Source organism: Beauveria bassiana (genome assembly GCF_000280675.1).
Source record: "Beauveria bassiana ARSEF 2860 unplaced genomic scaffold BBA_S00008, whole genome shotgun sequence".
Taxonomy (NCBI): domain Eukaryota; kingdom Fungi; phylum Ascomycota; class Sordariomycetes; order Hypocreales; family Cordycipitaceae; genus Beauveria; species Beauveria bassiana.
The window spans coordinates 872,764-886,868 of record NW_007930843.1 but is presented as its reverse complement, the minus strand read 5'-3'; the positions used below and the strand labels follow the sequence as shown (position 1 = coordinate 886,868).

Here is a 14,105-nt window from a genome sequence, read left to right as displayed (position 1 = left end):
AACAAATGTTTGGCTAAGCACTGTACGTATACACACGCGTATTCTATTGAGTTCTATCAGTACATATATACAGAAGAGACAGCATATACAACATTGCCAAATATGTATAGCCAAGTCGTGAAAATGCCAAGCCGTCACAACGACCCAGCAGTGAGGATAAGCCCGATGAGCTCAGCCTTGCGTCTAGCCATCGAATTGGTCGTCTATGCTACCCCAGGTCTGGAAGCCAACATTCTCGCGGAAGTAGCGGTTGCTTTCACCCACCACGTTGCCGCGGTTCTGATACTCGCAGATAACGTGGTACGTATCGCCGCACTTGGCCCAGCCGCAGCCCATCGCGCTGGTGGCTTTCCAGACGAGCTGGGTAAAGTGGCCCGTGGCCGGGTCGGTGCCGCCGTTTTCAAAGTCAAATTGGACGCGCTCGTGGCCGAAGCTGTTCACCCAGCCGGCCGTGGAAGACCAGTCCCCAAAGACCATGTTTTCGCCATAAGGACCGCCCTGCAGTGAGAGAGATTCAGTATTAGCACCGCGAAGCTCAGGAAGTGATGATGGATAGTAAATTGTGATGTGAGTTGTATGCGTACCGAGTGGTTTCTGGTGCAATAGCTAGCGTGGTTGGCGGCGTAGTCTGCTAGGCCTTGGTCCCACGACAGAGCGTTGGCGCCGTGCTGCGACCGGTACCAATTGCTAGCCTGCAGCATTTTGTACTCAAAGTCCTCGTGGTCTCGTACCTCTAGCGGAACGGCAGAGATGACGCCAACAGCGGCGAGGACCAGAATGGCGACTTTGGTGATGGCGTTGATGAACATTCCGCAAGTGTTTGTATATGAAGATTTGTGATATTACTTGAGTATTATGAACTGATGAATGCTGATCTTTTATATTCAATTCATTCTTTTCTCGGGGTGGCCGTTTTCATGATGATTCATATCTCACAGCAGCACCACTTACACCGATCGCGGTTGAGAGCCCTCGCGGCATCCGAATCGAGGCCACAAATTTTGATACATGCTAATTGCGGCCCATTCATTATATCTATTTTGGATCGTCGCCCCCGGTAGAACAATAGAAGTTCACTAGCAATTGCAACAGTTTCTGGCGCGACCCTGCAAAGGCCTGCATCCCTACTGAGGAGGATACGGGTACGCCGCACCATTTACAAACATATCGGCCGAGAGCACTTGTACCAAACTCAAAGTACGCTGCGAGATAAGGTCAAGGGCGTAATCCTATTTTCTGATGAATGAATGATGGGTTTTGCAGAAGACGCCCCAAGCAATCATTGCAGGAAAGACCGTCGTGGATGCATACATGTATATGTCTGGTAGGGCAGCATTTTACAGAGAAAAGACTGTGCAAGAATCCAAAGGTTGAATTCAAGACAAACATCACTGACGAGTTGCCGCAGAGGTGATGAAAACCTCGATTTGAGATTCTCTGTGACGTCAAGCTTCACCTGCAGAAGATGCTCAGGACGTTAGCTCCAGGAAGCATTATCAGTAATACAACTTCGACTTCATTCCATTTGCGAGATACTGAATGATGATTCCAACCTCGATGAGCATAATGCGGGTCCAGTCAACGAGAACTCGGAGGTGCAGAACGTTGCCCCTGCACGGCATGTTCTTGAACTTGACATCATCAATACTTTGAGCCACCTCAGCATCAGGAGACTTCCATCACAAGGCTGATAGTCAAGATACGCGTCATTGATATTAAAATTACGCATGTTTCTAGCAAACGAACGTGGAAGCCACGTTTTCAAGGGACAAGGTACGATTCGGCTGCAGCGTCGAGCCAAGTTCAGAGTTTGCCTGCGTTTCTTGCAGTCTCCATCCGCACAGTATCCGCACAGTGCCAGCCCCTCGCGTAGTCCGTGAAAGAAGTGGCGGCTCCACCGCTGGCTCAGTTGGCCTCATCGCCCGCCACCCATCATCGCAATCTGTCCCTTTGGTCAGCGACACGTTCCATGAGCTTCTGCCCCTCCACCGTGACTCATGGCGTGATGAACAATGCTTTGCCGTAGTCTTTTCTCGCATATTAATACCCATGAAGTCATCACCATCAAGCGAATTGCCACGCAGGCAGCCAGTGTGTCCGCAGAGGCCAGATGGCCAACTAGTGCCAGGGGTCTCCGTCGCGCTACCCCAACCAACTAACCCCAAAACGTCCGGAAGGTTCTTTGAGCAGCCATGCTGTGAATTGACGGGGACACCGGTGCCAGAACCACCAATCGCAAAAGCCACCTACTGATAAGGCAAGCGGGTGAGGCCGACGGTTATGCTGTCAGGCACACTGTGGCGGTCCTCTAACTATCTCTCCAAGGCTGCTGTTAAAGCGAATTTCCGTGGATTGGTCATCGGCCGGCCGACAGATTGTCCGTTCCGTCAAGACTCAGGTCGAGGACCGTGGCGCTGTACTCTTATGATAGGTTCAAATGCCACAAAGTCACACCATACCTTACATCTCATGCAGACGGTAAGGTGGCATTATCTTTCGTATCACCCCGACTTTGCAGTGGTGGCGCAGGCTTCTTTGTCTCTGGTAGCACTCAAACATGCAAGATCTTAGTGATACGCTCCGGAAAGGGTAAACTGAAAGATTTCTTTGAGCGGCGCACCAGACCACTTCAATCCAGAAGGAGCAATGTGGTCGAAAGCATGTTTCATAAACTCGTCAAATCTATTCTAGTAAGCCCGCAGCGATAGTCTCACCACCACCTCTGATGACCACTCTTTGGCCTGCCTCCAACGGAACCTTCTCGTTAAGCTTGATCACTACTCTGGCGACCCCACCAGGCTGAACGACCTTGGGCTTCTTCTTGATGACATCCCCTGTAGCCTTGTCCAGCGAAGCAACGATGCTCTGAATTTGGCCAGGAGAATGTAGGCGGCCGCGATGGAGGTCCACTGGCATAGGCATCAGATGCTCAAATGCCATGGCTCTCATCGTAAAGGTATCGCCACAAGGGATGGGACTGGCTGCATGGCACAGAATGTCGCCCGCACGGATGTGAATGGGATCAATGTCAGTGAGCGCGATGCTGACATTTTGTCCCGCAACTGCCCAATCCTGTGCGTACGTGTCGACCATAATCGACTTGATGTATGCCGTCTCTCCGCTAGGCTGGACCGCAAGCGAGTCGCCAATCTGGATGGTGCCCGAATCGATGCGACCAGCCAAGGTCAGTGTGCCCTGCTGCTGCGAGCGGAAAATCTCGGAAATGGCCATGCGGAAAGGCTTCTTGAGCGCTCGAATTGTGGTAGGTTCGGAGCGCTCCAAAGCATCGAGCAAAGTTCCACCTTGATACCAAGAGGCTGCGGGGGCCGTGATTTCCTTGACGATATTCTCACCATCCAATCCCGAGATAGGGACAAAGTCGACATTCTTTTCTTGAAAGCCCAGGCCAGTCAAGAAGCCGGTGACCTCTTGGGTAATATCTTCGAACCGGTCTTTTGACCATCCCACCATGTCGAGCTTGTTGACTGCCACAATAATACGCTGCAGTCCAAGACTTCGCAAAAGCAGAATATGCTCTCGAGTTTGGCCCTTCAGCCCCTTCTCATAAGCGCCAGTATTGGCATCAATGACCAGGACAGCAAAGTCTGCCTGACTTGCGCCAGCAATCATATTGGGCACAAAGTCGCGGTGCCCGGGGGCGTCGAGAATGGTGTACTTGGTCTTATCGGTTTCGAAATAGTTGGTAGCAATGTCTATGGTGACTCCGCGCTCACGCTCTTCACTCCGCTGGTCCATGACCCAGGCTAGAGCGAACGACTGTTTGCCGCTCTTCTCAGCTTGTCTCTTGTATTTGTCGACGGTTCTTTGGTCGACATATTTTAAGTCCACAAGTAGACGGCCCATCAATGTACTCTTGCCGGCGTCGACATGACCTAATGAGACAGTTAATATTGCTCAATTTTTGGAGCAGTTCTTTGACATACCGACAACCACGAAGCTAGTGCTCTTCTTAGCACCGCTCTTTTCGTATTCTTTGACAACATCTAATCCCTTCGTTTTTGGTGGCGGTACATCGATGACTTTTAATCCGGCGACCTTCTTTGTAACGTCATCCGTCTTGGTATCAGTTTTTGCCGCGCCATCGGCCTTCTTCTTGGGTGCAGTCTTAACAGCCGGTGTGGCTTTTTTACCCGCTAACAGGAATTAGAATTAGCCCTTTATTTTGCCCTTGCAAAGTTCGAACCTTTCGCCTGCGCTGCGAGTACAATGTCATCTGGGCTGGGCTCGGAGAATGCAGACGCGAGGTATGTCGGTGAGGACGCATAGGCCATGGCAAAAACATCTTGGTTCTGTTTGCGACCTCCTAGAGCAGACCCAATCAAGGTTTGCGCAAACGCGGACGGCGTTGGGCGCTGATCGACCACATTGACGTGGGCTTCCATGCCATGCAATGGTTCATCTGTAGCGCTGGATAATGGAGTATTTGGTGTAGGTGAAGGTTCTGATTCGAGACAAGTTCCCTTTCGCATCGGTATTGGCGCAGAGGATGCTGACGTATGTGGTATTTGTGCTTGTCCGGAAGACTTCTGAGAGGATATTGACAACTTTTGTAATCCCGACTCTGCCTGGATTTCATTTTCTTGTTCCTTCTTCTGCTCCGTCTTCTTCTTTCGGGCAGCAGCCAAAGCTTGAAGTTTGGACATTTTAGGGCCACCATCACTTCCTCCCAGCAAGCCTCCAGGCGGTGTGCAAGGAGCAATGAAGGTGGCATGCCGGTCGGTAGGCGTCCGAAGCCATGGCATGTCTGAAAAAAACGCATCCATAGGAAAATGGGGGGGCTTGAAGATGGGAAATGCCAATCTCTGAAAAGAACCTTGCCCAGCACGATATCCTCCAGATTCGCTTCCTCGCGGGTCTGCTCCAGTGGCGCCACCATGTGCCACAGCTGACGAGGAAGAAAAGGCCGAAAACAACGTACCTTCTGATGCCGCCTTTTTAGGGGTAGGTTTTGGAGTTGGAGAAATGAATGTCTTTTGCAGATAGCCTGCAGACTTTTCCACATCATAATAATAGTGCCAGAGAGCTTCCTGTATTTGCGCCACGGTCACCTTGCTGGCGTTTTCTCCGAGTGCCTTTTTGACCTCCTCAGTACCATTTGCCATGGCAACCCTGTCTTCAGGAGTCATCCCATCCGCATCCTCTTCTTCAAAGTCATCCTCAGAAGGGTCATAAAAATCGTCGTCTTGAAACGAAGCCATGTTGCGGTATGATGTCACGAGATCGATCGATCGGTAAGAGCTGGAATTCGGATGCAGAACGACTGGAATGGCGGAAAGGAAGAGTTATAGACCGAAAGAAGTATATACAAAATCGTAGTAGCAGAATAGTTCGTGGCGGTGACCGTTGAGATTGAATGATGATGCCACCGGTACTTGTTGCAGCTTGTTCAGAGCTTGGCTCTGGAGGGGTAGGGCCTGGCGTCCCGCCACTGGCGCGGGGCACACGCCACCAAAGCACCCCCAGCGAGGGGTTCTGTGAACAAATTTAGCGGACTTTTAATTTCGCCGTGTCCCGCTAGTTGTAGGCTACGGCATGCTCCTCGAAAATTACGGATTCGCGTAGAAGAGCGTGGAGCTATACTCGACTGCCAACTCTTGGTGCGTAATTTGGCTGTTCCAGATATTTTCAACTCCATCTCTCAGCAACAATCGTCGCAAAGACGATTCGCCGCCAAAATGTCGTTGAGTGAGTCTGCCCACAGCCTGCTCGACCGGTACAATGAAGCTAACCCACACAGATCTGGATATGAGCAACGGTGAGAGCCACCACCGCCATTTGCGCGCCCGACGACAGAACTAACTTCGACCTCAGCTACGATGGTGAAGGATGAGCAGGGCCGTCCGTTCATTGTCGTGAGAGAGTAGGTGGCTACCCACCGCTCATTGAGCCTGCTTTACTAACTATCTCGCAGTCAGGGGAGGAAGAAGCGCCAATACGGCAACGAGGCCGTTAAATCCCACATTCTCGCCGCACGAACTGTGGCCAACATTGTCAAGACCTCTCTAGGCCCCCGTGGTCTCGACAAGATTCTCATTTCGCCCGATGGCGACATTACGATCACAAACGACGGCGCCACGATCATGCAACAGATGGAGATTAGCAACCACGTCGCCAAGCTACTTGTTGAGCTTTCCAAGTCACAGGATGATGAGATTGGCGATGGCACCACTGGTGTAGTCGTCCTCGCTGGTGCTTTGCTAGAGCAAGCCGCTGATCTCATCGACAAGGGCATCCACCCTATCCGAATCGCCGATGGCTACGACCAGGCCTGTGACATTGCAGTTGCCGAGCTTGACAACATCTCCGACAAGATTGAGTTCACAAAAGACGAGACGGCTAACCTGGTCAAGGTTGCCCGCACTAGTCTTGGCAGCAAGATTGTGTCCAAAGCGCATGATCAATTCGCCAACATTGCTGTCGACGCTGTTCTTTCGGTCGCTGACTTGGAGCGCAAGGACGTCGACTTTGAGCTGATCAAGGTTGATGGCAAGGTCGGTGGCTCTCTCGAGGACTCTCTTCTTGTCAAGGGCGTCATCATCGACAAGGACTTTTCTCACCCCCAGATGCCCTCCGAAGTCAAGGATGCCAAGATTGCCATTCTTACCTGCGCTTTCGAGCCCCCGAAGCCCAAGACCAAGCACCATCTCGACATTACGAGCGTAGAAGAATTCAAGAAGCTCCAGAACTACGAGAAAGAAAAGTTTATTGAGATGATTCAACAAATAAAGGATACGGGTGCCAACCTTGCCATCTGCCAGTGGGGATTCGACGACGAGGCCAACCATTTACTTCTGCAGAACAAGCTTCCCGCCGTTCGCTGGGTTGGTGGTCCTGAAATGGAGCTCATTGCTATTGCCACAAACGGACGCATCGTTCCCCGATTCGAGGATCTCAAGGCAGAGAAGTTGGGTCACGCGGGCATTGTTCGAGAGATGACTTTCGGCACGACGCGAGAGAAGATGCTGGTCATTGAAGAATGCGCCAATACAAGAGCCGTCACCGTCTTCGTGCGCGGCAGCAACAAAATGGTGAGTCGACCGTGACCGAGACGCAGTCAGCACGACATTTAGATGCTAATGATTTTCCAGCTTATCGACGAAGCCAAGCGATCGCTACATGACGCTCTGTGCGTTGTTCGCAACTTGGTCAGAGATAACCGCGTCGTTTACGGAGGTGGTGCTGCTGAAATCGCTTGCTCCCTCGCCGTCGAGGACGCTGCCGGCAAGACAGCCGGTCTGGAACAGTACGCCATGCGCGCATTCGCCGAGGCTCTCGATGCCGTCCCCATGGCTCTGGCTGAGAACAGCGGTCTCAATCCTATTTCGACACTGGCAGAGATCAAGAGCCAGCAGGTCAAGGCTGGTACTGGAAGCCGAGGCAAGCTTGGTGTTGATTGCATGAGCCGCGGAAGCAACGATATGAAGGAGGCTTTCGTGATTGATCCTTTGATTGGCAAGAAGCAGCAGCTGCAGCTGGCTACGCAACTGTGCCGCATGGTGCTCAAGGTTAATAATGTCATCATCGCTGGGTCAGAAGACAATGAATGGTAAACGGGTCACGATCGGAGATTAAAGAATAAGTTCTAGACGGGAATATACCACGGAAAAGTAAATAGTGGATTAGAATTATCCTTGTTCGTTAATCATGACAAGTCCTCCCCTGAATCCGACCGGTTCCTGTGAGGCTGTGCAAGCAGATGGAACTAGCCGGCATGCGACTGGCGGGCTTCGGCTTAGTTCATGGGGCAAGCAACGATCCGTCCCTGGAGCATGACGAATATCGTCTGAGCGAAAAGCCCTAAAATTGCTTGCATAGATCCACATTGTTACTTTTTTTGACAACAGACTGAAATTGGTGCCATTGGGACGTTGTCAACGCTCATGTTTCATAAGGCTGCGTCATCCGTTTTGGCGCCCTATGAAGTGCTAACACTAACCCAGTACCCAGTAGTTAGCCGGCGGAATCCTTGCACACCTCAGCCGCACCATTGCCCACTTTGAGTTTAGAGCCGACGAGGGGGCTTTTTCTTCTTGACATATTAATTATCCATGCCCATTCAACCTACATGGTTTATTGTAAAGGCGCTCGAGACGGATTGTACGACTTCGGCAATTGAAAGTAGTCGCTCTCATATATATTCCTGGCCTGCACGTTGGAGCAGCACGAGTTACCACGAGAGCGTCTCGACACGTCTCACCATCTGGGTCGCCGCCACATTCGGTCCAATAGGCTATCCAGAACATGTCGTCTGACTCCGGGTCGCCAGGCACGCCATCGTCGTCCTCCGGATGCTCCGACGTTGTTGTGACGCGGGCAAAGCGACGCCCGATCCCGCGCAAAGGTCACACAAAGTCTCGGGGAGGATGCGCCAACTGCAAGAAGCGCAAGGTCAAGTGCGACGAGGTCACGCCAGCCTGCGGCGCGTGCCGGCGGCTAGGCTATGACTGCCTCTACTTTGAGAATAAGCTTCAAGTTCGGGCCCGGCGAGAGGAGCCGCTCAAGGCGCTGATCATCAGCCAAACGCCGGCGAAATCTCTTAGCTGTGACCCGTCGTGGTTCACGATGCACGATATGCGCTTCTTTCAGCACTTTATCTTTTCTGCATACCCTTCGCTGCCATTGGACGGCTGGGAAATCTGGCGCGAGGTCTCGCAGATGGCCCATGAGGTACGCGAAAGCAATGTGTGACACACTCGACTTGCCGAGTTCTAATCGGAGAAATAGTACGATTTTTTGCTTCACGCCATGCTCGGTTTAGGCGCGTCGCATCTCTCAATCATTACACCAAACAGCTATACACAAGCGGCGCTGAAGCACCGCGTCACTGCGTTGGAAGGTTTCAAGAAGTTCATCTCGACTGCTGGCCAATCGAGAGAGCATGCAGATGCCGCATTTGCGACTGCTCTCGTTCTTACTTTTCAGGCTACTCAAATGCGAGATGGACTGAACGACTTTCTAACCATGATTCGTGGTTGTATGATTTGTCGCCATAGAAGCTTAATTTTGGCCCTCAGCTGACCGTCATATAGGTAACCTCATCGGCACACATGCTATGGGACAGTACGAGTCGTCACGATTTCGAACGTTTGAAAAGGAATTGTATCTTCGAAGGCTGACCGAAGTGGTCCCCCTCGATAAGCCGATTCCGTATTTCGACGCCGAGGCAATCAGAGGTTTCATGGGGAGCCTTGAGAATCTCGGCCCGCTGTGCCGAAGCATCGAGGAATTGCAATACTTGTCCATCATGCGAAGCATCGCCACCTCGGCCCTACAGAGTCCAATGAGCGGTAGGTGACCTAGCCCATGTGCCTCAAAACCGCAGCAAATTCTGACTCGGCCTTAGCATACTATGAGCATACGCGCATATACGACGTGTTGTGCGATATCGACGCGGAACAATTTCCTGCTTTCATCGATGAGTCAAACTACACGGGGCGCCTTCTCATTATGCACATGATTGTGCTCGACTATGTGATGGGCACGACAATCCTACAGGAACGACGCCACGAGGCCCCAGCTTCAGTGCCTAGAAACGTGTACGACTACATCAAGATGATGCTCCTGACATGGACGCAGAGAATACAAGAAAAACTACCAGAGGAATACAAACCATACGGTGCATGGCCTGTGGCTTTTACGCGCCAATGCATTGATGTTGGAGAGATGAAGCTGCTTGACAGCGGTGGCGACACAGTGAAGCTGGTTGGGGAAACGTTGCGGGAATTGATTCTGTAATGTTTGAGCATAACGATGAGAAATCTTGTATTATTGAGCGATTTCAAACTTGTATACGTGGTACTATTACTGTGACCTCATCTATCTAGCATTTCATTCGGCTGCAATCCGGGACAGCTTGGGCACATATGTCTTGCAATCAGACCATTTGCTCGCGTGATTCAGGCGTACTTGTCGTCATTTCTCCCGAGAGCTGCTTCTTTTCTCCGGCCTTTTTGGAGAGTAGAGTGCTGCGCGGCAGGTATTGCGTAGGATGCCAGACGCAAAAGACTCCGATGGCAAAGGTCATTGGGATGGTCTCAAACACCCAAAAGAGCCACTCAGTGCGGAAAGCGTAGCCTTGCATACCTTCGGCAAACTCGCAGACTCGATAAATGCAGCGTATCTAGCAAGAGTAAGATGCACATTCTCAGAAGCCAGAGGCTCTTGTTTAACTCACCATGATGGCAATGCTGGAGATGTAGACGGCGCGAACAACCCTGCGCCAGCCAACAGGCGCATCAGGTACGGCGAATCGATTGGCCAGGAAATGAAAACGGCCAAACACGGCAAGAAACAGCCCGAAAGCGAGGAGCTGCAGCAACAGGCCGCCAATCAATGTGTATCTGCCAACCTTTTCCTTGGGGCCTCTCCAATTACCCGTGCTGGCAATGGCTGAACCGTTGCCCTGAACGACAAACGAGAGAATGTCAAAGGTGACGAAGATGGGTGTAATGAGGCGACCGGCAATACCAAGTATACGATGGTGCGTGGGCGCGAGGACACATAGTATGAGGCGGCTGATGAGGAGGTAGTTACCAGCAGCGATGAAGACTGGGGCGAGAACAGTCAAAGTGAGGGTCAATATGTATGGCGCCTGGGGTCAATGCATTAGGAACCTGAACTCTTTTGGGGGGGGGCGCCAACAGCATTATTGTTTCGCACTCTTTACTTACAAGGACAGATTGGTTTTTAGCCGAGTAGGCGCGACATACGTAACCCGCCACTTCAATCGCAGCGCCGACAACGACGGCGGAGAAGAACCACGCACGGTGCTTGATCCAAGTGGTGTAAGTGATGGCAACGAACAAGAGGCCGTAGATGACGCAGCCTACAACTGCCAAAGGAAATGAAGGGTTATAGGCCCAGATGGAGCGATCCTCGTTGGACATGTTGTGTGGGGACGTGGGCGTGATGTTTGGTCAATTCAGGATGAGAAGACTCGAAGAGAAGAAATTGAAATCTAGCGGATGATAGATACTATTTCATATTACAGCTATCTGGCAGCGGAAGTTATATAGACAGCTCGTACCTGTCGGATTCACCTCTGGGTCCATATGTGCCACGGGCTGACGAAACATCTACGCCATGTCCAGTCATTGTAAGGCTAAACTCAGCTTTCGAGGAGTTCTCATCATACTATGTATATCAAGGGTCCTCAAATCGCGCCTCGATCCGAGATATACGCTACAGGGGGTGGGGGAGAGCGCTGGGCATCAGTGTGTGGCTGTCATGTCGTTTTCCTATTTAGGAAAGCTGCTAGAGCGAGGCTAACATGGGAATCCGAGTAATGCGTGATCGCCAATGAGCATCGGCGTAGGGGTGGAACTTTGGCAGTCATCGAATGTTTTAGTTCATTCTAGTCTTTCGGGAGCGTATTGATTGGAATGTTGCCTTTCAGCTGCCTAATCACGTTACTGTTCATCACGCTTTTGGGAAGCCCATGCTGATACCCATCTCGACCATTAGGGCTGGCAGTGACTGCTCAGCCTCATTCGAGGCAAATATAGAAATAATTTTCGGGTTTCAGATTGGGTTTGATTGCCCAAAGCCGAATTCTGAAGGGCATGGCGTGGTTGATACATACAATAGTCGTATGAAGCTCTTTGCAGGCAAGCCTGCCTACGGACGGGCGATCGGGGTTTGGAATGGACGATGAGACATGATGGCTGGCAATCAATGTTTGACCATCGGTTATTTCCAGAGGAGCAAGCACAAAGTACGCCACAAAATACAGGCTGCGTAGGGCTAGCGAGACCATCATGGCCAAATCGCCGTGTTTCCCTCTCGACGATGGAACAATTGCCCGCATGTCCAAGCTACCCCATAATACTACGCCTGAAGAGAGCGAGACTTTTCTATCCGAGCGTTTATAACGTGAAAAAAAAGTAGTGCTGTCCTGCCAATTTGCTCCGTGCCGTCTTGGGTGCAGCATTCCTACATGCGACGGACAGCGCAAGAGTCCCTCCGGCGTTGGGACGTGGCGGTGTCAATCACCAGGCCAATGCGAGCCTAGTCAACAGGTGGAAAATACGTGACAATATGTACAGGACATGGAGTGCCAAGGTATATAAGCCACTGGAATTCAATTGGCCCGTTGTGACTAGAGACATAAAGGGCATAGATTGGGGGACGCAAGACGTTGTGACGCCGGCACCATCCCGTGGCGTGGGCATGTGTAGGGAGCATTTTCACCGCTTCTTGGTTTTACACAGATATTCAGCGTTCATCTGCGAGGAGGGGACTTTGTGTACTCTGAATATTTGATTCTTCAGACTCAAGGCTTTGGATGAGACGAACCTTTGTCTCGTCGATTCTTATCGGCTCCTCTTGGCCATTGTTTGTTCCACTCTCCGAATCAAAAAATGCTCACATTATACATAGAGCTTCTTCTTGGTGTAGGCCCTTTGATCGGACAAGTTCCCCGGCGGCAATGGGGAGCATGTCTGAGACAGCATCGACGCTACAGAGGAGCAAAGTGATATGAAATATTCGCGAGAAAAAAAACAATTCAAATAAAAGAAAATTGAATCAATTGATTTTCAATAGAGTTTAAATAAACCTTTTTAATTGAAAATTAAATAAAAAATCAATTCGTGCAGACGATTGCAGCAGCGGAAAGGGGAACAGGCGAACGCGGGGGCGGTGTGCAGGCGACGAAAGAAAAACAAGCTCAGTCTGCATGTAGTCGCAGGTCATCTGCCCGACATTTGCTGAGTTGGCATACCACCCCCTCGCCTCTTTGCTATCAGTATGCGTTTGCAAGGTCACGCTGTTTTTAGCCCAGCGCCCAATTTGTTTTTTTATTCTTTTTTTTTTTTTTTGATACTGCAATCCTGTCTGGCTCGTGGGGGGGTGCGCTGCTTTTTTTCCCAAAAAAAGCCATGTCGTAACATTGGACGCCGGAACCTTTTTTGGTCCGGCGCGCCCAGCAAGTTGCAATCGTCGTCACTCCGTCGTCGTCGATGCTGAAACAGGCAATTCATCTTCTTGTCATTCTTGTTAATACTTAGCATCGCTTATCGAGAAATCCACTTGCAAGGGCTATTTGTTCCTGTTTAGGGCGCTCGACGGGTGGGCAATCTATTCATTGGAAGCACACCCTTGGAATCATCCGACGCACGCACGAGGCATAGGCGGGGAGAGTTGACGTGTTGAAAATGTCGTCTTTCACCAAAAAAAGTGTTGTGATGCCTTGGTCATGCAAGGGGCCTGCTCGGTGGCCAACTCTATCGGTGGTCGTGATCATTGGGGTGTTTTGTACCAGTCCCGCGGGGCGGCCTGACATTCGACGTGGCAATCGACAGTCACAGGTAGGTAGGCACGTAGGGAATCACGGAATGTAATAGTCAGAGCCAGCGGCCTCGCACAAGATGGTATGGAATCCAGGCTGCAGAGCAGATCTGCCGGGTCTCTCAGGCCAAGACCATCTGCATGTACTGGGCGCAGCTGGTCGGCTTTTATTATTTTTTAATACATTTTTTTTATATATTGGGCAGCAAGTCGCAACACGTATTCTCGCCAGTCACTTTGACCATGTGTATGCTCACCTGAGCCAACTCGTTCCCTGTCAACCTGTTACTCGCATGTGCTACTGCTTTTTTTTTTGGCGCATTGTAATCCTTTTTTTTTCTCGGGAGGGGGCATACGACGATAGATACTCTTGAATTGATAAAGGCAATTGCAGTTTCTCTAATATACCTGTTCGTGTCGTATTGCGTCCCGCCTCTCAGTCTGTCACACGCGATCGCTCACGTCACGCCAAAGAGAGACACCAGAAAGCGCCACAGTTGGCCATGTTGCATATACGGATTCGAGATGCACCGTTCTAAATTGACCGTTGGCTGCAGAGAGTACCAGTTAGTTGTTGCACAGATCAATTCGCATTAATTACTACTACAATTATCGTGAGGCAGGGGTGTCGCTCCTACTTGCCAATTACTGCACTATTTATACCCGGCTTATAGCCAGATCATATACGACAACTTTTTACCGATGTGCATTGGAGGCTTCATATTGTCTTTTTGGTGAGTCTCAAAGTGCGGTCGCCTACGAGGTAGACGACGCTGACTGGCTTTGTACTCAGTGGG

General features: G+C 50.9%; 5 protein-coding genes across 5 annotated transcripts; 2 read left to right on the top strand and 3 right to left on the bottom strand.

Annotated features, from left to right (window-relative positions):
- Nucleotides 1-183: 183 nt before the first annotated feature.
- On the bottom strand, nt 184-809 carry BBA_03904 (SCP-like extracellular protein, putative; the record flags this gene model as incomplete). Its single annotated transcript, XM_008599001.1, has 2 exons — nt 184-498; nt 585-809. The coding sequence occupies 2 exons, from the start codon at nt 807-809 to the stop codon at nt 184-186; spliced, it is 540 nt and encodes a 179-aa protein (XP_008597223.1).
- Nucleotides 810-2,682: 1,873 nt separating this feature from the next.
- BBA_03903 (elongation factor Tu GTP binding domain-containing protein) lies at nt 2,683-5,219 on the bottom strand (the record flags this gene model as incomplete). The annotated part of the gene is made up of 4 exons (XM_008599000.1): nt 2,683-3,893; nt 3,945-4,154; nt 4,205-4,906; nt 4,940-5,219. The coding sequence occupies 4 exons, from the start codon at nt 5,217-5,219 to the stop codon at nt 2,683-2,685; spliced, it is 2,403 nt and encodes an 800-aa protein (XP_008597222.1).
- A 477-nt stretch (nt 5,220-5,696) lies between these two features.
- On the top strand, nt 5,697-7,571 carry BBA_03902 (T-complex protein 1; the record flags this gene model as incomplete). Its single annotated transcript, XM_008598999.1, has 5 exons — nt 5,697-5,706; nt 5,759-5,776; nt 5,833-5,881; nt 5,933-7,049; nt 7,110-7,571. 5 exons carry the CDS (start codon nt 5,697-5,699, stop codon nt 7,569-7,571), a joined length of 1,656 nt encoding a protein of 551 aa, XP_008597221.1.
- A 691-nt stretch (nt 7,572-8,262) lies between these two features.
- On the top strand, nt 8,263-9,756 carry BBA_03901 (zinc finger protein 1; the record flags this gene model as incomplete). The annotated part of the gene is made up of 4 exons (XM_008598998.1): nt 8,263-8,688; nt 8,746-8,995; nt 9,051-9,308; nt 9,365-9,756. The coding sequence occupies 4 exons, from the start codon at nt 8,263-8,265 to the stop codon at nt 9,754-9,756; spliced, it is 1,326 nt and encodes a 441-aa protein (XP_008597220.1).
- A 139-nt stretch (nt 9,757-9,895) lies between these two features.
- On the bottom strand, nt 9,896-10,907 carry BBA_03900 (RTA1 domain protein, putative; the record flags this gene model as incomplete). Its single annotated transcript, XM_008598997.1, has 3 exons — nt 9,896-10,141; nt 10,196-10,612; nt 10,692-10,907. 3 exons carry the CDS (start codon nt 10,905-10,907, stop codon nt 9,896-9,898), a joined length of 879 nt encoding a protein of 292 aa, XP_008597219.1.
- Between the last annotated feature and the right edge of the window lie 3,198 nt (nt 10,908-14,105).